Source organism: Podarcis filfolensis (genome assembly GCF_964270895.1).
Source record: "Podarcis filfolensis genome assembly, chromosome: 1".
Lineage (NCBI taxonomy): Eukaryota > Metazoa > Chordata > Lepidosauria > Squamata > Lacertidae > Podarcis > Podarcis filfolensis.
In genome coordinates, this window is record NC_139604.1 from 38,365,370 (window position 1) to 38,392,437 (window position 27,068).

Below are 27,068 nucleotides of genomic sequence, written 5' to 3' on the forward strand. Positions count from 1 at the left end.
TGGCTGAGCAAAGCTATAAGGAAACTATTTGCAAAGGAAGGACACATAGAGGTGAATTAGTTTTAATTTTCAAAAATCCATATTCAGATTTCAAACAGCTGGAACAGCAAAGGTCCATCAAATAACAATGGGAAAGGATGTAGCTCATCTGCCATGCTGAGGGTTGAATGTGGGACCTTCTGTATGCATCTCCAGATAGGGCTGGGAATTTTTCACTGCCTGAAACCCTGGAGACCTGCTTCCAGTCAGTGTGAACAGTACTGAGCAAAATGGATGAATGTTGTGACTCTGGATAAGGCAGCTTCCTATGTTCCTAATGGTATGTCAACTCAGGTTATGGTTGCTTTTGACTCCCCCTTTCCCATTTGCACACTGGTGGACTATAAACTGTTATGAAGTCTGAGAGTAGGTGGAATGGAAGCCCAACATGTGGGGAGGTATTGGCAATTGTCTTAATTACCCAGGCAACCTATGCCGCTACCTCTGGCTGAGTGGAATGATAATAATGTTCTTTAAAGTCCCCAAAGAGCGCTTAATATGCACATTCCAGACTATGATGAACAGACAACCTTCCATGCTATTTATGTTTTGTTTACTTTACAAAGTGCTAGCATATGGAAAATTTGATTTTGGGGGTCTCAAGCTCTCTGAGCAGATGGAGTTTGGAAGCACTTTGAAGACAGCACACCAATTACCTAGAGGGTCTGAAGGAAGTGTGACTGAAGCATTAGAAAAGATGTAGAGTATAGAACTTTTGAGTTGGAAGTAACTCTGAGCATTGACATGAAAGACAGAGAAAGTAATAGGAGGCAGAATGTGTCATTCTAGAAGTGAACATTCTGCAAAATATTTCCAAACTATTAAAATATGGCAATAGTTCATTTATTTTATACTTAGAATTTACTGCGGATTCAAATTCGGCTCATTTACATGCTTATGAACTGAAAAACCTTCTGAAGAACTGCTTAATAATATTTTCTTTTGTTCTTTTAAAAGGCCTATTGACCTCCTCTTCTTAATTTATATTCAACCAACTAACAACACAAGAGAATACCTTTGACCTCAGACAGAGTATGTGATCAAAGACAAACAACCTTTACCCCTTAGCCTCATTTTGGGTTAAAATTTATGTTTTCAAAGGGCAACTGTTTCCTAGCTAGCTGACACTGATTGCCACCTGCATTCAAAGCATATTCTGACTCTCTGTTAACTGCCACATTTTGAATCGCTAAATGAACTATTGGATAATAAAAGAAAGGTAAATTTTGCAGCCCCTCAAAGAATCTACAGCAATCCTAAATTATTTTATCACAAGATGATAATGTTCACTCGTTTTTGGTTTTCCTGAGCAGAGTCCATCTAAGTGTATGTTTCTATAGCATGTCTTTTAAGTTATGAGTCCCTTTATGAAAAGAAACATTCTGGAGTATATTAAAGACAAGTTGCTTTTCCATTTGCACACAAAGCTTCATAGATTTAGGCTTGTACATGTGTGCATATCAGATCAATTATAAGATACATTGGAGAGGGACTTCTTTTCACGCAGGGTGGACCAGTGCCATTATCCTCAGGAGTAGATCTTTGAGGGACCACAGGGACCGCCATTTTGAGTATGCTTCATTGCAAAAGCAGAACTCTACCCGTGCTTCTCCAGGTGCAACCTTTCGCCATGTAGTGGAAGTACAAGATAGGAGAATTGAAGTGCGGAGTTTTCATTGACTCATAGTAAGGTGACTTGGAACCATGTGCTTCCTACTGTTTCACAACGGTCTGTGAATTTTCACTTTTTGGGTGCAATCCAGCTGGGTAGCAAAAAGAGCGCAGACGGATGATCTAAGACGAGAAAGCAGGAGGTGTCAAGAAAAGGCGGCAGATGTAGTCCCACACACTTAGGCTGCTTAAATTCTATCAAAATCAATAGAGCTTAAGCAGCCTTTCTGTATGCAGGATTGCAGCCAGCATTCACTTTAACGATATGAAATAAGCTAATCTTAGAGCACTTTGTAAGTGATGCTAAAAATGCCTCACTTGAGAATGCAGCTGATATAGAATACAGCTATTCTTAAATAGACTATAAAGGTTTCATCCTCCCTGTACCACCTGTGCTCCCCCAAACTGGCTCTTGGATGGGGGGGCAGGAGAACTCCCAGAACAGCAGCACATGGGAGGAGGCGATATGAGATTATTCCATTTGACAAGCTGAAATGTTTGCACAGATGGAACTTTCATCATAGTGCAACATTGAATTTCAGTCTTTAATAGGACTTACTCCTACACAGGTAAGTGGCTACTGGGTTGCAGCCTAGGCTTTGGGTTATGGTTGGCACTGGTGGAAAGCAGCGTGTTTATGCCTCAGACAGCTGTGTGGCAGGCAGAAATTCAGCAGTTTAAGCATTTTCAGGGATAGAAATAGAATTGTGGGAAAATCTACACCAGTTCTCATTCTATCTGTCCAACATTTTGTTATATGTGTGAACCCTCTACTCCACCTGCAGAAGAGGACACAAAATTGTATACGGCACAAAATGTGTGCAAATCTGTGTGCTCTTTTGTTGAGTGAGTCAGAGGGCCTGATACACATACTGGGGCCAGAAATTCTTGTTGGCACCTCTGCACAAAAGCACATCCTGTTAAAACTCAGCTATAGTACTCTACCGCAGCATACAGTTGCCCTGCTCTATACAGCCTGCTATCAGTGTACCACCCAATGTGGACTGTTTTGAGTACTCCAGTGCGGCTGAAAATGGCTATAAATTAGATTGAGGCCATGCAGTTATTTGGCACACTTCACTGTATGAGTGTATAATATTCTGAAAACAAGAAGGCAGCAGTCAGGTCAAACTGTCTCTTTTATAATCTGGAGGAAACCTTTCAACTTGAGTACCATTTTACACTGTATATTTGTTGCATTTTGACTGGCAAAATACTGCACAAGTCTACAAACCATAAAGCAGCTTGCAACTAGTGTGACATCATTCCCCAGGGAAGTCAGCTTTTTTTGCTTTGACTGGAGTTTCACTTGCTAGGCAGACAGAGAGTGTGGCTGAAATAGAATTGCACCAGGTAGTGTTGTGATGTGTACTACAGATAACAGCATGTTGTCATGACAGTAGTGGGGAACTAGCAAAGGGGAACAAATGAGAAGTGAAATTGGGTCCTGGAAATAAGGAAAGTCACAGGGATCTCCCCTACCCAGTGTGCCTCAATGCCGAATCTCTTCTTTCAGCAAGTAGGACACAAATGACTCCCAAAGACTCTTTGCACTAATTTGGACTTGCTTCAGTCATTTTGAATTATTTGAATGCCACAAATGCTACAGTCAATAACCTCAATTACAAAAATATAGCCCTACTTTTTGAATGAAATGACAGCAAGCATTTCTGCCTCCACCTTGACTTTCTTTCTTGCATAACAAAGGTATATTTTCCTCCTTTTCTGTGCCTCTCATTATCCTTGAAATTGGTGATAAGACAGTTCTCTGGTTTCATATATTTCTTAGCTGGTTCTTCCATTTACTGAGACATTTATGTTGCTATTCATAGGTTGCTGTCATGCATTTTTGTTCATTATTACAGGCATTAGTCTGGTTATGATGTATTTTGACTGGCAGCTGAAATCAAGGAGGAAAAACTGTAGTTTATTTAAAAAAGAAAAGATAAAAGTATCAAACATAATAAAATGTAGCAGAGAAGAAAGGCCTCTACCTTAATAGTTCAGAGATTTCTGTGTCCTTCAGCTATCCTTGTTCTAATATTCTTAGAAAAATAAGTTGGAAGATACACTTTCGAACTAAATGTCTTTTCCCCAGATCTGAAATTTGGATTACTCCATCAACATCAAATGCAGCTAGTGATGCTGCAATCGTGTGTGTACTTATGTGGATGAAGTGCCATTTAATTAATTGCACTTGAGAGTAAATAGGATCAAGATGCAAGACTGATTTTTATTAAAAAAAACAATAAAAAAGACAGAGAAAGATTGTGCTTTGTCATGCATAGGTTGTTTTTGTCTAATTGGGCTTTAAGATGTAGGATAGATACCTTGCATTGTCCATTCAGTTTTGTCCTGCAAGTAAAAGAAACCTCTTCTTGTAACTTTAAATATGAGTCGATCAATCAATCTAGTTATCTTTATTGCGGTCAAATACCAGACAGCAAAGTTAACAACAACATAAGCTGCATCCACAGAATGAAGTGGATGTAATTAAACATTTCCTATAAACTGATTTGCATTAAAAATAACACTCCTTCAGCTAAAATCTGTATTCCGGAGATGAAAATCGGTACTCATTGGCTGGCCATCACTTTCACAACTTCCTGTGTTGTTCTTGTTGCTATAAAACAGAATTTTGCAACACGTCTTATGATATCCAGATCTTTATCAGCAAGAAGGAATTTAACATAAGTTTCCTCTGAGCAGCCAGGTAATTTCCTTAATAACTGTAAAATTAGCTCTCTTTGGGTATCACAGTACAACAGGCAGTATAGAAGAACATGCCCAATGGATTCAATCGCATTAGAGTTGCATGAGCATAATCTCTGTTCAACTGAGATGTCAAAAGGCTTCTCGGCCTTTTGTCTAAGAGCAAGTGTGTGTGTGTGTATGAAAATGAGTGTCATTAACTTGATATGTTAAAAATTTGGCTACGTTTGGAGAGCAAGCTCCAGACATTTTTTAAAGTTCACTTTGGAAAATACAAAGGTACCCAGGGGAAGTGCTCAAATGCTAAACTTGTTCAGAAAGTCACTCCCCTTCCCCCCCCAAAAAGGGGGAAGGGGAAGAATAGTGGTAGAGATGATGTTATAAGCATGATTCAGTAAACAGACATGACACTCGTATAACTGCATTCCACATACAGCTTCCAAGTTCCAATCCAGGTGTGCTAACTAGGCAGAGAATTGTATTTATTCAGTGTTATTAAGGAAGGACTACTGTTGTGCATAAGTATTGCTCAGTTCCATTGAATACAATAAATCAATCACAACTGTGCATTTATTACATTTTTTTTTAAAAAAATAGTCATTTGAAAAGATCGTATAGTATAGAGCTGCTCATACAAATCAATGAGCCCTGCGAAGGAACAGAACTGACCTTTGAAACTAACATACAAAGAGAAGACTTGCTTATTTGAATTTATTTGAATTTCTCTGGAAGCTGGTTGGAGAAGGGCTGTAGCTTAGCCTACAATGGCCCTAGGTTCAATTCCTTACATGTCCTGTTTTGCCGATTGAGGCGAAATGGAAAGTGCCGCTTTGGCCTGCCGCCGCTGCCACCACCTACCTGCTCCTGCCGCCGCCACCTGCTCTGCCACCACCACATGTCCTGACTGCATCTGCTGCTTGCAGAGAAGCAGCACAACCACCAGTGCCAATCTGGGGCAAGATTGTGCTGGTTCTGGGTGAGACCTCACCCAAAAGAGACACAATCTTGCTCCAAATTGGTGCCGATAGTGGTGGCACTTCACCATTGGTGGAAGGGCTGCTGGGGCACCCATGGACATGACGTCTGGCACTTCACCATTGGTGGAAGGGCAGGTGGGGCACCCATGGACATGCCGCCTGGGGGGCTTCTGCCACCTGAAGCAGCATCCTTGCCCTGTCTAATTGCTGGGCCAGCTCTGATTTCTGACAGCTCCAGGAAGAGGTGGGAAAGAACCCTGCCTTAAACCCTGGAGAGCCACTGCCAGCATTTGTAGGCACTACCGAGATACATGGACCATTCATTTGACTCGGTATTTGGCAGCTTCCTATTTTCCTCTTAGGGATGTTGGGAAGATGTATAATACTACTATTAAAGGCCTTTGCAGATGTAATGTAGCATACCACTGCAGTTTGCATGTAGCTTTATGTCGGCTCCAGGCAGACTGAGCAATTTTTATTCAGTAAACATGACAACCGGGGTTACAATTGCTCTCTGTTTTGGTTTCAGGTGTACATTTAAGCAGTGGTACAATAAAACAGGAGTTTTGAACTACTTTAAACCAAACCTCCTCCATGGGATCCATAATCCCACAGTTTAATTAACAAGTAGTTTATTCTTTTACAAAGACAAGATGGCTTAAAACAACATTCGCTCCACTGCTCAGCAGTCTAGGTTGCTTTATTATATGTGCTTACATGCAAAACATTACTTAGCTTTTCCACTGAGTCAAGAAAATAGCACACTAGGTATTCTTAATAATACAAACGGTTGATCTACGTTGAAGGAAGAAATTCACTCATTTGAATATGCCACTGCCAATGTTTTCAGGAGCTGACCTTGAAAATAGTATACTTGGATACAAAATAAAATAAATAGGGTGCTTACAACAAACTACCCCTCCTACTGTTAGTTCCTAGAGGGATAATATATAACTGTCCCTAACACTGTGGAACAATAAACAGTTTCTTTAAAGCTTTGAGACTGCTTTAGCAAGCACACCAGAGGCATTCTCTGCCCTGATTACACCAATTCTATACAGATCTGTTGTCTGAGACAACAATTAATCCCAGCGTATTTCACAACAGCTTATTAATTTGTTTAGGTTTTTTTTAAATATTTTATTAAGGGTTTTCTTGTTTTACAGTGTAAGTGTAATGCCTCGTATTTTTTTCTTCCATGTAACATTTTTACAAATCCGTTTCATTTGATGAGGCATTAGGGAGAGAAGAAAAAAGAAAGAAAAAAAAGAAAGGGGGTGGAGGGAGGGGGTGGAGGGAGGGGAGATGGATGGGGGTGGGGTCGGGTAGCAGTGTTTCTATTATGCTTAATGTATGTAGAGTTTGGTGTCAGCGTGCTTGTGTTGTTCACTTGTGTTCCTTTGGTGGTGAGAGAGGTTGGGGCTGGCCTAGGGTGTGATTGTTTGTTTGTGGTTGGCTGTGGTGATCTTTGTTTTCATGTGTGAGTGAGGTGGGTGGGTGTTTTGGATCAGGTTAGCCATATTGATTTGTATGCTGTTGGTGGATTATTGTCGTTGTCCTGTTGGGCTGTGTATGTGATAAAGGGGAGCCATACCGGGGTGAAGGTGTCTTCTTCTGTTTGTCCCCATGTCAGTTTCAGTTTATTAGTTAATTTTTCTAGTAGGGCTGTTTCCCATACTATTTGGTACCATTGGTCCATGCTTACTCCTGACAGGTCTCTCCAGTGTCTGGTTATGGTGTTTCTGGCTGCTGAAAGTAGGTGGGTTATGAATTCTTTGTGGTGTAAATGGGCATTGTTGTCTTGGAAGATGTTCAGTAGGGCCAATTCTGGGGTGAAGTCTAATACTTGTTTAGTTATTTTACATATTTCTTGTATGGCTGTTGTCCAGAATAGTTGGATTTTGGGACACTCCCACCACATGTGGAGGTATGTGCCTGTGGAGGTGCACCCTCTCCAGCATTTTGGTGAGGTTCCTGGGTGTATTAGCGCTAGTTTCCTTGGTGTTAGGTACCACCTGTAGGTGAGTTTCAGTGTGAGTTCTTTTCTTTTTTCTTTGATATGGATTTAAAGGGGGGTTTAGACCACATTCTGGTCCATTGAGTGGGGTTAATCTCATAGCCCATGTCATTCCCCGATTGTTTTTTGATTGCGTCTAGGGGATTTGCGGGGTTTTGGCGTAGTATTTTGTATATTGCGGATACCGCCCCTTTACCGTTTCCCTTTGTTGTTAGGAGGAGGTTTTCAAAGGTTGTCAGGGGCCTAGTTGCTGCTGATTTTACTGTTGGGTTGTTTAAGAGGGCATGTAGTTGGTGTTGTGTTAACCAGGGCATTTGGGTGTCTTCTAGTTTGTCTTGTATTTCTTGTGTTGACAAGGGTTTGTTATTTTTATAAAAGTCTATTAGGCGATATAAGCCTTTGGTTCGCCAGGTTTTTATCTGGAGGTTTTGTGCTGCATGGTGGAATAATGGGTGGTACGCCAGGGGGATTAGTGGGGATGGGGTTGGGGATAGTTTGCCTATTTGTGTTTTCCATGCTTTGAGCATGGTCTGTGTGTACCTGTTAAGTGTTGTGGGAATTTTCTTTAGTTTGTTTGGGAGGAGTGGGTATGTTGTGGTGCAGGTATTTTCAATTGTGTCCCTCTCTAGGTGTATCCATTGTTTTGTCTCATCTTCTAGTATATATGGGATTATATGGCGTATTTGGTTGGCAATGTAATATGCTTCTATGTTGGGGATTCCCCATCCTCCTTCTGAGGTGGGGAGGTGCAGGTATTTGGGGCTTATTCTTGGTTTTTTATGTGAGAAGATGAAAGAGTGTAGTTTTCTCTGCCAACTGCGGAGTTGGGTTGAGGGGATCCAGATTGGGAGGGTTTGGAATAGGTAGGTTAGTTTTGGGAGTGTGATCATTTTGATCATGGCTATTTTGTCTGAGAGAGTGAAATTCATGTTATTCCATCTCTTTAGGTCTTTGTTAATTTGTTGCCACAGGGGCTTGTAGTTGTGGAGGTACAATTTATTGAGGTTTCTGGTTATTTGTACCCCTAGGTATCTGAACTTGGTGTGGCAGAGTTTTATTTTGGTGACCTTCGTGAGTTCTTTTTGGGTGTGAGGAGGGGTGTTGAAGCACATAGCTTCTGACTTTGTAAAATTTACCTGTAGGCCCGACACCATTGCAAATGTGTTGAGTTCTCTGATTAGGGAGGTTGCTGTGCTTATGGGGTCTGGTGTTGTGACCATTAGGTCATCTGCAAAGAGCCCTAATTTATAGGTTCTGCCTTTTATTTCCACTCCCTTGATGTCTGTGGCTGCTCGGATGCGGATTGCTAAGGGTTCCAGAGCCAGGATAAATAAGAAGGGAGACAGTGGGCATCCTTGTTTCGTGCCTCTTTGGATAGCTATAGTATTAGAATCCATATTGTTAGTTCTGCATTTTGCTGAGGCTTGGGAGTATATTTGTTTGAGGGTTTGTAGGAAGTTAGGGCCAAATTTCATGTTAGTTAATACTGCTAATATGTATTTCCACTCTAAGCAATCAAAGGCTTTGAGGATGTCTAGGGACATAATTGTCAATGGGAGTTTAGTTGCCTTGCTGTGTTCGATCAGGTTCAGTAGTTTCCTGATGGGGTCTGTTATATTGCGGCCAGGGACAAAGCCAGTCTGGTCTGGGGCTATTAACTTGTGTAGGAAGATTTTTAGGCGGTTGGCCAAGATTGATGTGAATATCTTGTAGTCTTGGTTTATTAATGAGATTGGGCGGTATGATTCTACTTTGAGGCTGTCTTTTAGTGGTTTTGGGATGGAGACTATTTTGGAGTGGGTCCAGGTTTTGGGGATGGGGCCCCCTTTTATGATGTCGTTGAATAGGTGGGTCATGTAGGGCATCAAGGGTTCTTTGAATTTCCTATAGAATTCTGCTGTGAAGCCGTCTGGGCCTGGGGCTTTGTGTGGTTTCAGGTTTTTGAGGACCACATCTATTTCCTCTGGGGTGATAGGGCTGTCCATGAATTCCTGTTCCTCATCAGTTAGGGTAGGCATGGTCAGTCCTGCTAGAAATGTTCTGATTTCCTTCTCTGGTGGGTTATGGGAGGTGTATAGGTTGGAGTAGAATTCTGCAAATTCTGAGGTTATTTCTTCAGGGGAGAATGTTATGTTGCCGTCTTTTTGGGTGATGCAGTGTATTCTTGTTTTGAGTGCTTTTTTCCTACATCTATTTGCTAGTAATCTGGAGTTTTCCCCTCCATATTCATAGAAACGTTGTTTAGAATATAGAATGTTGATCATTGTTTTGTTAATTTCTAGGGAGTCTAGTTCTCTCCTTTTTTGTTCTATAAGTTTGAGGAGTTTTTTAGATCCTGTTTGTTTGTAGCGTGTTGAGAGGGCTGTGATGTCTTGTTCTATTTTGCTAATTTTTGAGGAGGTTTGTTTTTTAAGGGATGTTTTCTCTTTTATGCAAGCTCCTCTGGTGACCGCTTTCATTGTGTCCCATAGGAGGGGGGTTGTTATATTGTCTACATCGTTTTCCTTGAAGTAGTTTTGGAGGGTTTTTGTGAGACTCTCTCTAATTTGTTTGTTTGTAGTTAGGATGGGACTGAAGGACCATGATGGGGTGGTTTGTGTTCCTTCTCCTATTTTAACGATGACTTCTACTGGGGCGTGATCTGTGATTTTAATGTTACCTATGTTTGTTGATTCCACTGAGGGGATCAGACCCTGTGTGAGCAGAATGCTGTCCAGTCTGGACACTGTATCATGACGTCCCGATTGGAATGTATGGCTGATGTCTCCCGGGTTTTGCTCACCCCAAATGTCGTAGAGACCCCTGTTTTTTAGCATTTTTAGTAACTTGTAAGAGTTCCTAGTTGTTGGGGGTTTCCTTCAGAGGAAGGTTGCCCATGAGGTTGTAGGGTGGATATCTTTCAGGGATATACCTTTCATATTTAGATTGAGGTCCCCTCCTAGGATTGCTTCCTCTTCAGAGAAGGAGAGGAATTTGTTTAGTGTCTTCTGGAAGAATTCTAATTGTTTCGCGTTTGGGGCATATATGGAGCCGATTGTCAGTTTAATTTTGCCATCTAGTGTCCCTTTAGCGAAAATGAATCTGCCTTTTTTGTCCTTGAGGACTGTTGTGGCAGTGAAGTTCAGGTCTCTACTGAGTATTATAGCTACACCGCGAGCTTTCCCTGAGCCTCGTGCGACCCACTGTTGACTGAAGCGGGGGTCGCTCAGGAGTTTGCTGCCTTTGGGTGGGTTGTGTATTTCTTGTAGGAAGGTGATATGTGGTTTCATGGTGTTTATGTATGAGGTGATGCGTTTTCTTTTGATGGGGTTTCCCAGCCCCCTCACGTTTAATGTAATTGCTTTTAGGTTAGCCATCTTGCTTATCTATTATGTGGGGCGATTCCCTGCCAACCCGTTCGGGTTGTCTTGTGTCTCTCTCTTCGTGTTGTTTAAAGAACCAGTGGGGTTGCGCTGACCTATGGTGTGGTGGGTGGAGGGCTAATGGGATTAGAGTAAGATTTGGGTTAAAGAGTAGGGGGTAAGTTGTAGAGAGTTTCCTATATGTAGTCATATAGGTGTTTGTTTGGGGTATTTTAGGCCATCTGGCATTTAGCCGGTTGGTCCTAGGTCTCAGCTGGTGTGGAAGGCTGTGTTCAAGGACAGGCCATCCCCCCCTGTTGTTTGCAATAGGGGGAGATCAGTGAGACAGTGTGAAGTGACTTTGTAACGTCGCTGTCAAGTATAAGGTTCCTAAGCAATGTTGCCAATGTTATGAGCAACATTGGTGGTGTGTTGGGGTGGGGATGTGGGTGCTGGTACGCTCTGGTGCCACCATAGTGCTGGTTGAGTATCAGATTTTAGCCTGATTGTGGGTTGTGTTATTAGGGTGGAGGAGTTGTTTTTCCTTAGTATGGAGTATGGGGATGTTGAAGGTGTGGGTGATGGGGAATGTGGTTGAGGTCGTCTGGACTGGTGTTGGGGTGGGGATTTCTGTGGGGGTGCGGGGCTGGGGGGGGGATGTTGATGGTGTTAACTAAATCTATGTTTTGGGGGGGGAGGGGGAACGGGGGGGGGAATCACCAGTCCTTCAGTTTGTGGTTTCTTCCTGGTTGCTTCATTCAGCTGCGGTTGTTGCTGTTGTAGGGTTGTCCATCTGCGATGAATTGGTTTGGTTAATCTTGGTCTGGTTTCTTGTGTCGTATGGCCGGCAGGACGGTTCTGAGTATGATGCTTGTCTGTATTGGTTTGCGTTGTTGTGCCGCTTCTGTTGTTTCTTTTTCTTCTGTACCGTCGTCCAGTTGTTTGCTGTTGTTTCCTTGTGGTTGGGGCTGTCACTTGGTGGGTTTGTCGGTTGCCATTCCGGTGGGAGGTCGAGTTCAAGGTTCTTTAGTAGTTGCAGGGCCTCAGGTATGTTGGTAGCCATGTGTTGTGTTGTATTGGTTGTTACAATGAGGCGGAAGGGGAAGCCCCATCGGTATTTGATCCCTGCTTGTTGGAGATGCTGGGTGCATGGGCGCAGGCTTTTCTTCCGGTTTAGGGTATCCTGAGATAGGTCCTGTAGGGCCAGAATGGGGGTTTCTCCATATCGAAGGTTGGTTGAGTTTCTGAGGTTGTTCCATACCTCTTCCTTCTTTTTGTAGCGTGTGAAGCATACAATGATGTCTCTTGGGGGGGTGCTGGGTTTTGGCATAGGTTTTAGGGCTCTGTGAGCCCTCTCCAAGTCATCTGCCTCAAGTTTCAGGCTTGGGATTGTGTTTTTCAGCCAGCGTATAATTAGGTCTGCTGGGCTTTTCTCCTCTGTTTTTTCAGGAAAGTTGCGGAAGCGGATGTTACAACGTCTATTGCAGTCTTCAATGTCGGCTTGCTTAATTTTCATCTCTCTGTGTTCTGCTTCCATTTGGTTTACCAGTTCGTCCAGTTTCTTGCTCACACGTGCGTTCTCCTCCCGGTATTGCTCTATTATTCTTTCTTGCATTTGGTTCTTGTTCTCTAGAGCTTCCACTTTGGAGGTTAGATTGTTGATTAGTACCTGCATGGGATCCATTGTGGCCTTCAGTGTTTCTTCTAATCGTGCTTCTAATCTTGCTTCCATTTCCCTCAGATCTCGTTTCGTTACTGGGTGGTCATCATCTTGAAGGGGAGTTACGGTATTAGCATTGTTTGCCATCTCCCTGGTTGGTGTCATCTCAGTCTCCCTAATGGTTTTGGTTTGAGGTTGGCTTGGCGTCCTCTTGGAGTAGGGCGTGTGGTGGTTAGGAGTTGTGGCAGTGGTGATTCCTGGGTATTGTTGGGTTGCTGGGCTGATCAGGCGCTGCTGGCTGGTGGCTTTTACAGAGCGTTTGGATTAGGTGGTCATTTGTGTCACTTCTAGCCTGTGTTTTAAGAACTTCTCTAGGGTTTCTCTAGTTGCCTCAGTGGTGCCGCCAAAGCGGGGGGGGGGGGGGCAGGTAAGCAGAGATGGATAGACTAACGGACAGACAGTTCATATAAAAAGGGGGGGTTAGCAGGTAGAGATACAAGAGATTAGAGGGGTGGGGCCAGGGGAAATATGTGTTTAGGAGGGGGTTGTATATACCCAAAAAGGGTATTGGGGTCCAGTTAAGGTGGAAGTTGGGGTTGGGAGTGCACTCAGAGATAGAGGCAGACAAATAGGCTATATGTAAAGGGTGGAGGGAGAAGAAGGAAAGAAGAAGGGGGGAGACGGAGGGGGGGAGAGGGGGGATTAGAGTAAAAGAGAAGAGAGAGAGAAAGACAAAAAGAGAGTTGAAAGAGAGAGGAGAGATAGTACAGTAATATCAGCGGTATTAGATTGCAGCAGTAGTTTTAGCTATAGTATGAGGGGGGCAAAGTATGATATGGTGATATGAATGTGTGTATGTGTTTCCTTTAGGGGAAGGGGGGATGGAGAGAGGGAGGAGGGAGAGAAAAGGAGAGGAGGAGGGGGAAGGGTGGGAAAAGGAAGGAGAAGAAAAGGGAGGGGGAGAGGAGGGAGGGGGAGGGAGGGAGGGTGAGCTGTGGCAATGGTATGGGGGGAAAGTCTTATTTTAAAAGAGGGGGTGGGGGGAAAGGTCTCCCCCCTCAAAAACAAACTGACGAACAGGCTAAAAAGGGGGAGTTGATTTTAAAAAATAAAGGGGATAGAAAACAAAATTGGGGATGGAAAGTGAAAGGTGGGATAAAAGGAAAAAATAAGGGGGGTGAAGGGAGAGAGAGAGGAGAGCAAAAAGGGAGAGAAAAATAAGCGGGGGGGAGAGTATCAATAGCAATAGTAGTGATATGGAGGAATTTTTTGTTTTAAAAGAGAGTGGTGGTCGTAGCTGGGGGCCAAAGATTCCCTCCTCAAGAACAAGCTAACAAATAGAATAGAAAGGGCTTTAAAAGGGGGGGGGGGGAATTGTGTGTGTGTGTTGTTGTTTTTTTAAAAAAAACCTATTTTCCCCTAATTATTATTATTATTATTTGTTTGTAAAAAAGTAAGGGTGGCTGCTGCAGCAGTGGCCCCTCTTTTAAAAAGAGAAGTGATAAAAGTAGGTATATGGGGGGGGGGAATAAAAAAGAATTTTTTTAAAAAAAAAGGGAGAGGGGGAGGAAGGGGTTAAAAAAGGGTTTAAGGGGGGGGAAGCGTAGTTTCTTCCTTTCTGCGATCTTTGTCATGCGGCTTTCCTCTGTTTTCCTTGCCGCTGGAGTCGGCTCAGCCACGTGTTTTTCCGGAGCCTTTTTTGCCGTCCCGTGCTCACCTACCTCTCCTCTTCTTTCCCGTAGGCAGAGATGGGGACAGCAGCGGTAAAGTTGGGGCTCCTTTTTCTTTCTTTCTTTCTTTTTCTTCCTCTTTCCCCCCTTTTCCCCCCTCCCTCTTTGCGTTAGCTTCACTGTCCTCCTGGTTTTGGAGCTCCTCTCGGCTGTTGGGGGGGGGGTCGGGTGCCTTACCGGCTCAATCAAGGTTGTGGGGGGGTGTTTTGGCTCCTTTGATAGACGCCCCGGGCACCCCCAATTCCTCTCCGCTGGCAGTGCTGGCGGCAGCAGTCCTGGGAGTCCGGGAGTCGGCCAGACAGAGCCTTTTACTCTGGCTGGCTTCAGGAGCTCTTTTCTGCTGTTGCAGCCGCCGTGCTGCCTCGCCGGAAGTTCAATTGTTTAGGTTTTTAAGTTTTGTTAGTCTCTTTTACTGTTTAACTTATCTAACAAAGCAATGAATTCCTCCAGGCTCAAAAATAATCACTGTAAAAGCTAAGGGTGCCTTCAGACTTGTTCCTATTTTGTGGGAGATATGCAGGCACAGACTGGAACTTTAGGTGTGTGCATTTAAAGGGTTCTAGTGCAACAAATCCACTATAAATAACAGGCCTTTTGCAGTTTGGAAAGTATCAGGGAAATGCATTGAAAAGTGTGGAATAAAGAAATGGCTAAGGGTGAGATTTATAAACACCCCACACATAAATCAGGGTGAATACAGTGGTACCTCAGGTTAAGTACTTAATTCGTTCTGGAGGTCCGTTCTTAACCCGAAACTGTTCTTAACCCGAAACCGTTCTTAACCTGAGGCGCACTTTCGCTAATGGGGCATCCTGCTGCCGCTGCACCACCGGTACGCTATTTCCGTTCTCATCCTGGGGCAAAGTTCTCAACCCGAGGTACTACTTCCGGGTTAGCAGAGTTTGTAACCCAAAGCGTTTGTAACCTGAGGTACCACTGTACTGGGTGAATGCTCATCATTGTATAACCACCCTGCAGATGAACCAGAAAAAAAATAACAATAAGGATGGATATAATCTCACTTCTGTGTAAGTTTTGTGCAAGCAAAGCAGGATGAATGCTCAAAAACACCTTGTCTGAAGGAGCCATTTGAATCATATACTGTGGCAAGGAGACTTCCCATTAGGTCCAGTTTGTTGAGCATCATTCATGCAGGTGGTGCCCAAGCACATAATAGCAATTTATTATTGAAAAACTAAACATATCACTTTGTGATATGAGATAATTATGAGACAAGCATAGCAAAGGTAATTAAGTTTAGGGGGAAACTGTTGGCACATGATTTGAGTTTTTAAATTTAAAATTTAAATGTAGTTATTTACTGGCATTTTTATCCTGTTTCTCAGTCTCATGGAAACCCAAACCACTACAATCCTGACTGACAATATAAAATATACAAAAGACAAAGAACACTTCTAGCAATTTAACACCACATCCACAATGTGCACAAAGCGAGAGACATAAGCAATCCCAGACACACAGACACCCTAAAAATATTTCAAAGGGACAATGTTTTTTAAACAAACAAACAACAACAAAGACAGGAAAAGCCTTCCTAAAAGGAAATAGCTTATCTTGGGTAAAGATGACTGAGTGGGGGAAGAGCTGTAAAATACATAGGTGGTTTAACCTTCTCAGACTTGGAAAGGGGATAAATGCTGCTTTAAACACTCCCCCATTTAGTTAAAAAAAAGCTTTCTGCAAACAGAGAACTAACACATCAGGCAGAAAGAATGTAGCTAAATTTGCCCTTTGTTTTTGAATTAACCCCCCCCCCCGACTATTTAATGTAATAGAACATTCCAATAACAATTCCCCTATTACCTGAAGCAGGTGAGGTAGAATAGAAAACAGGAAGTGGCTGCAACCACTGAGAAATTTGAGTGAGTTAGGGGAGAGCTATCTATGGATGTTGGTTATCTTTGTAGGTTCACCACTAGGGAATGAGCAAAAGCACCATTAGCCAATAGATGTGTATTTGTGTGGGGTGCTGCTGGCTACTCAGTAGCAGCATATCTACACAGGGGAGGAATGCACCACCTGTAAACTAACTTGGTGCAGTCCGTTTTTACACCTCAGCTTTAGGCCGCCTCGTTCTGCCGCAGGTGTAGACTAGGCCCTAGTATATCGATGGCCACTAGTCATGGTTATATGCTGCCTCCGGCATCAGAGAGATGCCACACCTGTGAACATGGGGAAGAACCCCAGGAGATACTTACAGGTAATGGTGGGAATTTATCATCCCATAGTTGACAGCCAGTGATTCTGTCGACTGAATTTCCCCACTAGCAGCTTCTGGGGAAAAGTGTATGTCTTAACAGTTGCTAGGCAACCACAAAACTCACCTGAGGAGGCAATGCCAGGACAAAGTTGAGGGGGAAATGGATCCCACAGGTGTTGCACACAAGGCCTTTCCCCTCAGTGTTTATGTGTAGGTGATAGTAAATAAACCACCATAATGAATTCTTATGCGTAATGACAATTTCAGCATATAAACTATACACTGTGAGGATTTGTCTAATGTATCTGATATATACCTTTTAAATGTACGTGTAGTGTTTTATGTATTGGGTGAAAGTGTGAACAACAAATGCATTTTATGTTTTATGCATTTTTTGCATATTTGCTTAAAAGCCTCATTTCATTAGCTTGTCATTTATTTCTCTTTTTTTTTTACTTTTTTATTTGCCATATTTTTATTTTCAATCATCCATAAACCATTTCATTATTCACTTTTGTTTTGTTTACAGAATATTTATGTGACATAGGCGAGTTTCTTTGCCATGATCACAGGACCTGTGTATCTCAAAACTGGCTCTGTGATGGAGAACCTGATTGCCCTGATGATTCTGATGAGTCACTAGATGTCTGTAAGTAAAAGTGAATTGCGAGTTCCTAGTTTTACTTTGAACTGTGACATTTCTGATGGTTTCGTTTAGTTATAAAAGGTGGATTCTTCATGATGTATAGACTTTTTGTAGAAACGTGCATTGAAAGAACACAGAGGTGTTTTGTTCGTGTCTCACTTTATAATGAACAATATCATCCAAGCATATGTTCCGTATTTCCTTTCTGACCTAGTAGATTAGCTACAGAGGGCAGAAGCAAAAGGGAGAGAGAAAATAATAGTATACCAAATGTCATTTGCAACAAAAGTAGGAGGAATACGGACACCTCAAAGGAAAATGGAAAGGGAGAAAATGAAAAAGAAAGTGATAGGTGAAAGAAGTGAAGTATGAAAAATGTCAGGGAAAGCTTTAATAAAACATGTTTAATCATCATCATAAAAAAATCTTGTTTTCTCTATGGCTGAGGGCTATTTGAGTGCAGGCTTCTCCTCAGCACTCTTGAGATTAGACTAAATCTCTGTATCTTCACATTCCCTTGTTTTTAGAACTAAGAACAAAATGAGGAATTCTGATCCATGTCCTCAAGATAATCATTTCATGTAAGAGTAGCTAGTAATAAAATTGGATTATGAAGTGTTGAGGTGAGTTTGGAGGGCAGAGGAGGGGGACATGAAGTCAAAGACCACAAGATATATACACAAAAAGTTTCATGCATCAGGTGAAGGTGATACAGAATTCTATTTTCAGGAAGAAGAAAGAATGAAGACATTTCAAAGATAATATTTATATGGTCTGATTTTACTCAAGACCAGTGGGAGATTTGACTTTTTGTAGCTGACACTACATATCATGGTAGTGATGGCAGGCAAGGAGGGAAATACATTGCCCAATTTTTGGGGGGGTGGGGCAGGGGTGAACACCATCCACATCCAACTCTTTATTAATCTTCATAAGTTGCCAGACCAGTTAATGATGATCGGAACAATCTGATTATTAAAACAGTAGGATATGATTCAGCGAATGTAGGGCTGAAGCAAAAGGGTGTTCCCAAGTCAGCCACCTATTCTTGAGGTTGGTAGGTGTCAATTTTCTTGTGCTGAATTTGGGCCTATATTTTAGCTTTTTTTATTAACACATGCAGCACTTAAATCTGTATTAATGGTTTCTGATTTTCCTATTCAGTAGAGTTTGTCCATCTTAAATGATGTGCCTATTTTTATCTCAGGGGAGGCATCTGCTTCCCACTCAACCAAATATGTACCTGAATGTGGCATGAGCACCAAATACTCATCCTGTCACCTTGGAAGTAAGCCCTTGATCTGAGCTGGGAAGACTCTACTGAATAAGAAAACGAAGACCCATGTAAACTAATACCCACAGATCTTTGATTTCAGATTCATCACTGGGAGTCCCAGCCTCTCTTTGTTCAAATGAGTCTGCTGAAATGCTCCTCTCTCTTTCCTTCCCATTTTGAACCATTGCCAGCTACGTTCTCCAGCCCCATGCTTCCTCCTTGTCCTGGGAGCACTTTTGGTGTGTGGCTCCCACTCTTGGAGTCCCAGGGAGAGGGCTGGGATTTGCCAGTAGAGCTCCCCTGTTTACCTTGGTTGGAGAATTTAGAGTCCAACTGGGAGTTGCCAGGTGGGGACATCACTGTGGGGGGACACCATCCTTTTAAAGCCACCACTTGGCATGAGGCAGCTATTACTCACGTGCTGATACCCCAGTGCCATTCCAGTCTGAAAGCCGAATTCTTAGCCACTAGAAATTAAAGTATACTGCAATGTGTTATCTGTAGTCCTTTAAAAAATGCAATTTGCTTTACTGGGATTCTTCTCATAAAAACTCCTTTGAATTTTTTTTTCTTTTTCAAATTCGTTTTTTAAAAAGGGACTGGTGCAGTGTGTATATAGGCTGCCTTTACCCCTTGGGAGCAATAGACATATCTTCCTAGAATAGCACTTCTCTTGTAGCGGATGACAACGGGAGCTTTCTTTTCTCTGCACCATGTGCTTTAGCTGACCAGAAAGAAAAAGGCTAAAAGTCAGTGAAGAGCTGAACAGTTAGGGAGACAATAGAGACACTAGGCAATCCCGCTGGTAGCAGGCTGGCTTCTTGTTGAGTATTTAAGGATTTTTATTATTTTTACTGCAAGTATCCATGTTTCTAGTAGCCGTTTGCTTTTGATACTTCTCTGTTGTCTATCTGGTTGAAGATCTACATTTAGGTGTTCACTCCAATAACAGTTCCCAACATTCGAAAGCATACTTTCCTTTGTGGAGCTCTCCCCCATGGGATATAGTGTTTTCTCCCCTGTTTTAAATTAGGCTTTAAATACCTTTTCAACTTGCTTCAAATTAATGATGTTGGGCTGGATTTTTAAACTGCCACTGCTTAGTATGTTATATTATGGGCTCTTCCAGTTGACATGTTTATTGAATCCTTATCCTGATTTACTTGTACAATACTTATACAGGGATAAGATTATATCTGGACTTTATTGAGTATTCACTTTGATTTGTTTGCACAGACGTTATAAAACAATGGACATTCATCCTGCATTCATCACAATTTGCTTATGGGGTGTTTATACATTTTTTTTCATTAGTTATTTTTTCTTCTCATGCATTTGAATACATTTCCCTGTCACGTTGCTAACTTCAAAGAGTCCATTTCTTTTTTTAGGGTGCTTTATTCCATTTTAATTTTGCAAACCTAAATTCTTAGTATGCACTTGAAAACCTCTTGCAAAACCTCCTGGCAGTCTGGAATTGCTCTGTGGATTTTGAGGATTGCTGGTCTGGGTTTGCGTTGTTTTATCCTGTTGTCTTTTAGTTAACAATTTATGTATCTGTGTTGTATTTTTAATTTTTTTATGTTATGTTTTTTATTATTGTTGTTCTTAGCTGCCTGGGAGGGCTTTTCTGGCCTGAATGGTATAAAAATAAATTGAAAAGGTGAATAGAAGCATTCTCAGTCTAAAGGTAAAGGTAAAGGTACCCCTGCCCGTACGGGCCAGTCTTGCCAGACTCTAGGGTTGTGCGCTCATCTCACTCTATAGGCCGGGAGCCAGCGCTGTCCGCAGACACTTCCGGGTCACGTGGCCAGCGTGACAAGCTGCATCTGGCGAGCCAGTGCAGCACACGGAACGCCGTTTACCTTCCCGCTGGTAAGCGGTCCCTATTTATCTACTTGCACCCGGAGGTGCTTTCGAACTGCTAGGTTGGCAGGCGCTGGGACCGAATGACGGGAGCACACCCCACCGTGGGGATTCGAACCGCCGACCATGCGATCGGCAAGTGCTAGGCGCTGAGGTTTTACCCACAGCGCCACCCGCGTCCTATTCTCAGTCTACTAAAAGATAAATAACTATGACCCCCCTGCCCCCGCCCCATTCCTTTGCCTTGGCTTATTCTTTCTCATACGGACTCTTCTGCTCCACTTTCTTTCATGTTTGTGCTGTCACACATATTTACCACTCCTTCAACCACCTGCCTCTGATATATGCCTTACATTCAGTTTCTCAGCTGTTAGCCCCTCTTTCTCCCTTCCCTCCTTCATGGCAAGAGTACATAGTCCTACATTTAGGGCTTGTGTGATGTTTTCACCAAAACCCTTTCCTTTGTCCCCTCCTTTCTTGCTTCCTCTCCAGTCTTTCCTCCTTTTTCATCTTTTCAAACACCCTTCTGAGGTCACTGCCTACCTCGTCACCTTGTCTCCAGGCTGAACTTAAATTTTAGCATCAGAAGCTACACTGTTTGTCAGCATTCTGTTGTTGACACATTCACCCACACTTTTGAACACTAGTCAATAACACATTGCTTATGGATGACAAGCAAAAGTGAAATTTTTAGCTACATTGCGCTGTGAAGTGCTTTACAATTCATAACTCTGTTTCATAGGTTGAGTTTGAACCGGCATTTCCTCCCCTGAAAGCCAGTATGCAATGAATCTGGTACATTGCTGTTTGTCCACAGAAGGGAAAGCTACAGGATACTAGCTCTTCCATAACCCTACACGAACATGCAAGCTGTTGTTTTTAGATACAAAACTAAATTGATCCATTGTGTTAACTTTAGCAGCTTTTTTCTGATTTCAGTGATGTCACCTGCTGTTGTTGTATTGGATAAAAAGATTTGATCTCCTGCTTCATATTTAATTGAGTGTTTTGCTGCTTTCTTTCAATATTCAATTGGTTTAGAAAAAATTGCATTATATTTTCTATATATTCGGGCTTTCAAATTAAGAACCACCACATTATAATTCTATCTAGGCCTGTAGCTTGCTTGTGAATTAAAGCATTTCAATGTTCAAATCCAACCAGCTTGGCTGGGCACCTGAATCAATGGAGAGGCCAGACCCTCATCTGGTGCACACTGGCATCAATGCTGTGAAGTTAATGGAACTAACAGAGGATTTGGCTCATGGCATTTTTCAGTTTCACTGACAGATTAATCTAAATCTTAGCACTGAGCTGTAAGTGTCATGATCACAGGAATGTTGCAGTATTTACATAAAATTAATTGTCTGAGCAAGCACTCAGACCAGTGAGTAATTATTCCAGTGAGTACATACGGTAATTGTTTCTTGCCTTATTTCGCGACAGGACACAAAAGTGTCTCAAACACTGCCATGATCTTTCTTCCCATTTTTATTCATAGAAATATTTTTCTACATCTTGGAAGAATATTAAGAAATAACATTTCTGTATAAACATTTCATATACCCATTACATATTCAGCAATAATGTGTAATAGCTAAATGTAAGTTTCCATCTTCACTATCACTCCAAGTAACATTTCACATTTGTGCTTGCTTTGCCAGCTTCCTTGCCTCTGATATTGGCTTTTGCTGAATGACAAATATTTGCCTTTGTGGGCAGACGCTGTCAGATTTTGAGTTGGAAGACTCACCAATAATCATCTGAAATGTCAAGTGGCTGAACAGCATTGTTATTTTCCATCCAAAAATCTATGTCCACAAATCTATGTCCAATCTGATGGGTACTTTTACTAAAATATTCCACTAGGTACGTTATTTAACTTGGCCAAAAGGGGAAGTAGCTTTTTTGGTGTTTTAGCCTTACATTCTAGAGAGGATGGGGGTTTTGTTTTTATTTGGAGGGGGGGTCAGGGACTGTTTTGACAGTCCCAAAAACTGCTATCATGTGTTTTGGGAACAGATGGTCCATAAAGGAAAAAGGGAACTCTGGAAATGGAGCACATACATTTCTTCATGGCTCCAGTGCAAAAATTTAATACTAGGAGAAAAAGCACAGGACAAATTTTATGCAAGCATTATTGTTTTGGCAAGACAGTTTTAACTCGCATCTTATCTGAAGACAGGATAAATGTTACAGGAATTTAAAACAGAAACATGATGTTTTGTAGTACAGCAATTGAGGTTCCTGGTGCCTTTTTAAGACAAGTTCTAGGTCTGCTACCTTTCCTTAACTGTAGATCAAAATTGCCTTCCTGAGGAGCAAAAGCTGGCCTTTGGTTGCAAACCCAGAGATAAGGAAACTTTGCAGAAAGGGTTGTGACTATAGGACTTGTTGTCAGGTGACCAGAAGAAAGTGCACTAGGAGATCGGAACCGTAAAGGCAAGACACCACATGTAGGGTAAACTAGGGCCACTTCATTACAATATAGCTAAGGAACTATGGACTTCTACAGCTACATAGGGGAAAGAGACCTTGTGTGGGAAATCATCCAAAACTCTATCATAAGCCTGCTGAGTGGGTGAGTCTTCCCCTTGAGGAGTAATAACTGGTTTTAAATCTAACACTTTCCCCCTGCCATGCCTCTTTGGGTGAGGAGGGTCTTTCCGATTCACACTTTCTCAGGGCTGTACAACCCCAGGTGAGTGACATAAGTTAACCCCCAAAGTGATCCATACTCCATCCCTCAGGTATCAGAGCCTGTGTGCAACTCACTGGAATCCCCAGTCACCTGAAAGTGCCTCAAAGTACTTGCCATCTAAGTCCATTTCTTCCCTTCCCACACACACCTGGCAAGTGACCAAACCAATTAAACCAACCAACTTAACACTCATTGTTAGCTGTCTTTAGCTGGCACCACAATGTGGAGTAGGAGCAAAAAAAATCCGTACTCCAACCTGAAGAAAACAAATTCTACTCAACCCCAAATATGGTGACCAGTTAGTCTCACATGGCATACCAGGAGGATGGGCTGGGGGGGGCACATTTGATAAGAATAATGAGGAAGAGGAGGTGGGCGGCAAGGCCTTATAGGGAGCCAGTGTGGTATCGTGGTTAAGAGCGGTGGACTCGTAATCTGGTGAACCGGGTTTGCTTCCCCGCTCCTCCACATGCAGCTGCTGGGTGACCTTGGGCTAGTCACACTTCTTTGAAGTCTATCATCCTCGCCCACCTCACAGAGCGTTTGTTTTGGGGGAGGAAGGGAAAGGAGATTGTTAGCCACTTTGAGACTCCTTAACGGGAGTGAAAGGCCGGATATCAAGTACGAACAACAACAACAACAACAACAACAACAACAACAACAACAACAACAACAACAACAACTCCTCCTCCTCCTTCTTCTTCTATACTCTCTACCTGCTGCTCCCTTTTGCTGGAATGAGTCAGCTCTGGGAGACCTGAAGTGGTTTCTTGCCAGTCTTCTCGTTTACCTGGAAATGTAGTCCTGGTCAGACCACTTTTGGAGCCAAATGGAGGAGCAGTATTGAGACTCTGTATGGGCTATATGCCTTCACATGGACAAGAAGCCGCTATTGGCTCAGCTTGGAATTTTTAAATGTTCCAGTGCACAGCCAGCAATAAGATTCAGAACAGTCAATCCCTTGAGAAAAGTGGTTTATGATGCGCCCTTAGCAGAGTTGACAACAAATTTCATGAAAAGAGACATTTGACATGAATGGAGTTCTGGTTTAAATATAATGTATGAGCAATGCCAACAGAAGCTAAAATAATTTTGATAATACTAGCAGAATGTTTCAAGAATGTAATGTACATTATTAGAATATTTCAGTAAAGACAGGCATCTTTGGGGTTTTTTTTTAATTAATTGATTGCACACTCTTGGTGCTGCATTCCGATATCATTTGATTTCATATTTGTATGCTGCTTTTCCTAGAACTAAGTTCAGCTGCTCCCAACAATAAAGCATTAACTGTTAAAAGCAACACTTCCTATTGCAGAGAAAAATATAATGAATGAGTCAAAGCAATAAAGGCATAATAAATGCCTCAAGTAAGTGTACGTTGCTATATAGGGATAGGAGTCGAGCTAATATAAGCTTCCTCTGCTGCAAACTCTGCAGAACCTAAATGGCAATAGAAAAATGTTCAGAGCTGCTTATTTATATACTTATCCATGGTATCTGTATGCCACGGCAGAAGTTCTCTGAGCCATCTAACAATAAGGAAATATAAATGAGTATTTAAAGCAGCATAAATCCAGTAAAAAGCAAAACAGCATAACTACAACAAGCTTTTTGTTTCTTCTATTCCTGCTCATAAATTTGCACAAAGTGCAATCATACCCTTGTATTAAATGCTAAAATTCTTTCCACTGCAGTTGATCAGCAAAAGCAGTTATATGATCCACTCAGGTACACTTAAGCATAAACTTTCTGCTGGCCTTTCTCAAGCAGGTGAATTTCACCCTTGAGTGTCAAAGCACTTTGCCACTACAAATAAATCAACATCCTCTCTCTGTTTTTTGGTGAGAGCAGGAGCTATGGAGGTCACTTCCCCCACCACTAAAATGCAACCACTGCAAGGAGAAATGAGAACTACTCAAATCCCTAAACGAAGCCTAGAATTGTGCAGATACAGGTCTCTGCGACTTGTCAGGTATGCTTATTCCCTGCAATTTATCTGTCTCTGGGAATAAAATGTGCAGCTGCACATTTGGAAAGGAAGGATTTAGACTGCACCTTATTCTGCATCACTAGCAAAGTATGGTCATGGGGGAACGTCAGCTTTTCTTCCACTTTAGCCATGGTTAATTATCTTATGCTTCTTTTGTTTCCAGATCAGGTTTGTAGGGAGGAAGTTAATTTAACTGAAAGCTGATGGCAGCAGTTCGCTTACTTGAATTCAATGCAAACTCCTACCTATGGTGCAAGAGAAGAATATGGCCCCTGAAGTATAGTGCCTGATGCCCAAATGTCAGGAATAATTAGATCACATTAAGGATTAATTGCTAGCTAAATTGCACTTTCTCTGCGCTAGCTTTTTAAAATGTGTGCCTATTTGAAAACTGAGCTCCAGTAACTTTTTTTAAAAGGGGGGTAGAATCCCTTTTAAAAGGCAAAACTATACTAATAATTAATACCTAGACTCAAATGGTGCTGTCCTTTTTCTCCTTTTTTTAGCCGAAGGTCAATGTTATTTTTTATGACTCAGCTACACGTTTTCAACAGTACCAGGATTTATGCTTCAGAGTATTGGTTCAACCTATGGCACCTTAACAGCATTGTAAGGAAGCATGGTTCTGTATGGCTTTCTGTATCCCTCAGGGGAACCATTTGTGTCTTTCATGCTTTTCCCCAGAGTGCAAGTGAATATTCGAGCAGATGAGTTCTTTGAGCTTTCATCCATTTGACTTTCATTCTTTTCTACTTCTTTTGTGGTTTATTCCCCTTGGCTTGTTTTTCCTGCTGCAATGGTGTCCCCTGTTCATTAAAAAAAAAAATGCATTTGGAAGGGAATGGTATTGGATGGACTGTGGGGAAGAATGATGGCAGGCAAAACTGAGGCATTCCTCAACTCCTTCATCTCCTTAACACCATGAGCTGCAGGCAGAAAAGGAAGAATCAACCACCCGATAGGGATTCAGCAGGTGTGCCTGACACCGGAAGATCATTGTTAACCAGTAGTGAAACTTCCAACATTAGGAGCAGCAAGCTGTAGCATTGTATATCTTCCAGTTATGTGCTTTCTACTTCCCTGAGCAGTGAGATATTCCAAGAGAAGCAGTAACATTGGTTTGGTTTCCTTTGGAAAGAGAGATAGCCGGTGGTGTTTTGTAGCGTTGCATTTATTTGCACATATACAGGTAGGCCATAGGTGGAGATGAGCCACTTAAGTCCACAGGAACATGAACAAAATGTCGTGGGCATCAACCCACCCCCAAACAACCAAGCCCTTGCTTGTTCTATTGGCTACAACAAAATCAGCTTCTTTCAAGCCTAATTTCGGTAAGGGAAGCCTGTGGCACCAAGGATGGCATTTGTGGATCCATGTGCACTCAGAGACAACATAATTAATAACTATGTTTGTTTATTTAGACAATTTGTATACCACTTAATTACAATCACTTGCCAACCCAAGCCTTACGCACCCCTGCAGGCTGCAAACCTACTGCCCTTCATCTGATCCCCAGAGAGGCAGTCTAATAACAATATACTTTTGCCTTCTGCTCTCAGCTCTTCTTTGCTTTTTTGGCTCCTCTCTAGAGCTCCAAAATATGCTTATTTTGTTCCTTTTCACACACTTACATGGCCCTGCAACAGCCCCTCCTCAGTCGGGGTGTGGGGTGGGGAACACAACTTCTGAACATTTGACATTACCAGATATTTTTTCATCAGAAAATCATTAGCTTAGCCTTAGCTCCTACTGAGGGCCATTAGCTTCCTTTGTCACATCCCAGACTCTAGCCAAATCCTGTCTAAATTGTGGTTATAGTCCCGCCTGCAGTAATGGAAAAGCAATTTCATCATGCTCTGTAAGTCTAAAATGTAGGAAAGTGGCTGGGTTAGGGCCAAACAAATCATAAACATTCTTTCTCTCTCTTTCTCATATGTGTGTGTGCTTTTAAAATACCATGAGGAGCAGATCCGAATTGGGAGCATGGCATGGGTCGAGAGGAGAGCTTAATTGTTTTTAATGCTAAAACCCACTCTGGGACCATAGAGCGGCAGATAGATAGATAGATAGATAGATAGATAAACAGTGAACCCCATTTGCTCTGGTTAGATTTTCAGTGGGGTCTAGCATGGAGGAAATGATTAAACTACCTATTTTAACTTGTCATGATCATGATACATATTGGTAAGTGTGTGGCTGTTATTTAAAAAGCAGCAAG

General features: G+C 42.2%; 1 protein-coding gene and 1 long non-coding RNA gene across 4 annotated transcripts in view; one reads left to right on the forward strand and one right to left on the reverse strand.

The window, feature by feature from the left end:
* LRP1B (LDL receptor related protein 1B) overlaps positions 1-27,068 on the forward strand; it is a 764,381-nt gene that overhangs the window by 219,211 nt on the left and 518,102 nt on the right. For 2 of the 3 annotated variants that reach the window (XM_083581632.1, XM_083581634.1), the window contains exon 2: positions 16,898-17,017. The exons of the other annotated variant lie outside the window; for it this stretch is intronic. In XM_083581632.1, the coding sequence (XP_083437758.1) occupies positions 16,898-17,017 (120 nt within the window). The remainder of the gene's footprint in view (positions 1-16,897; positions 17,018-27,068) is intronic. 3 annotated transcript variants of the gene reach the window in all.
* LOC310748054 lies at positions 1,655-16,453 on the reverse strand. The gene is made up of 3 exons (XR_014541073.1): positions 16,367-16,453; positions 3,353-3,610; positions 1,655-1,833 (listed from the first exon to the last, which is right to left on the reverse strand). It is a non-coding gene; the product is annotated as an uncharacterized lncRNA (long non-coding RNA).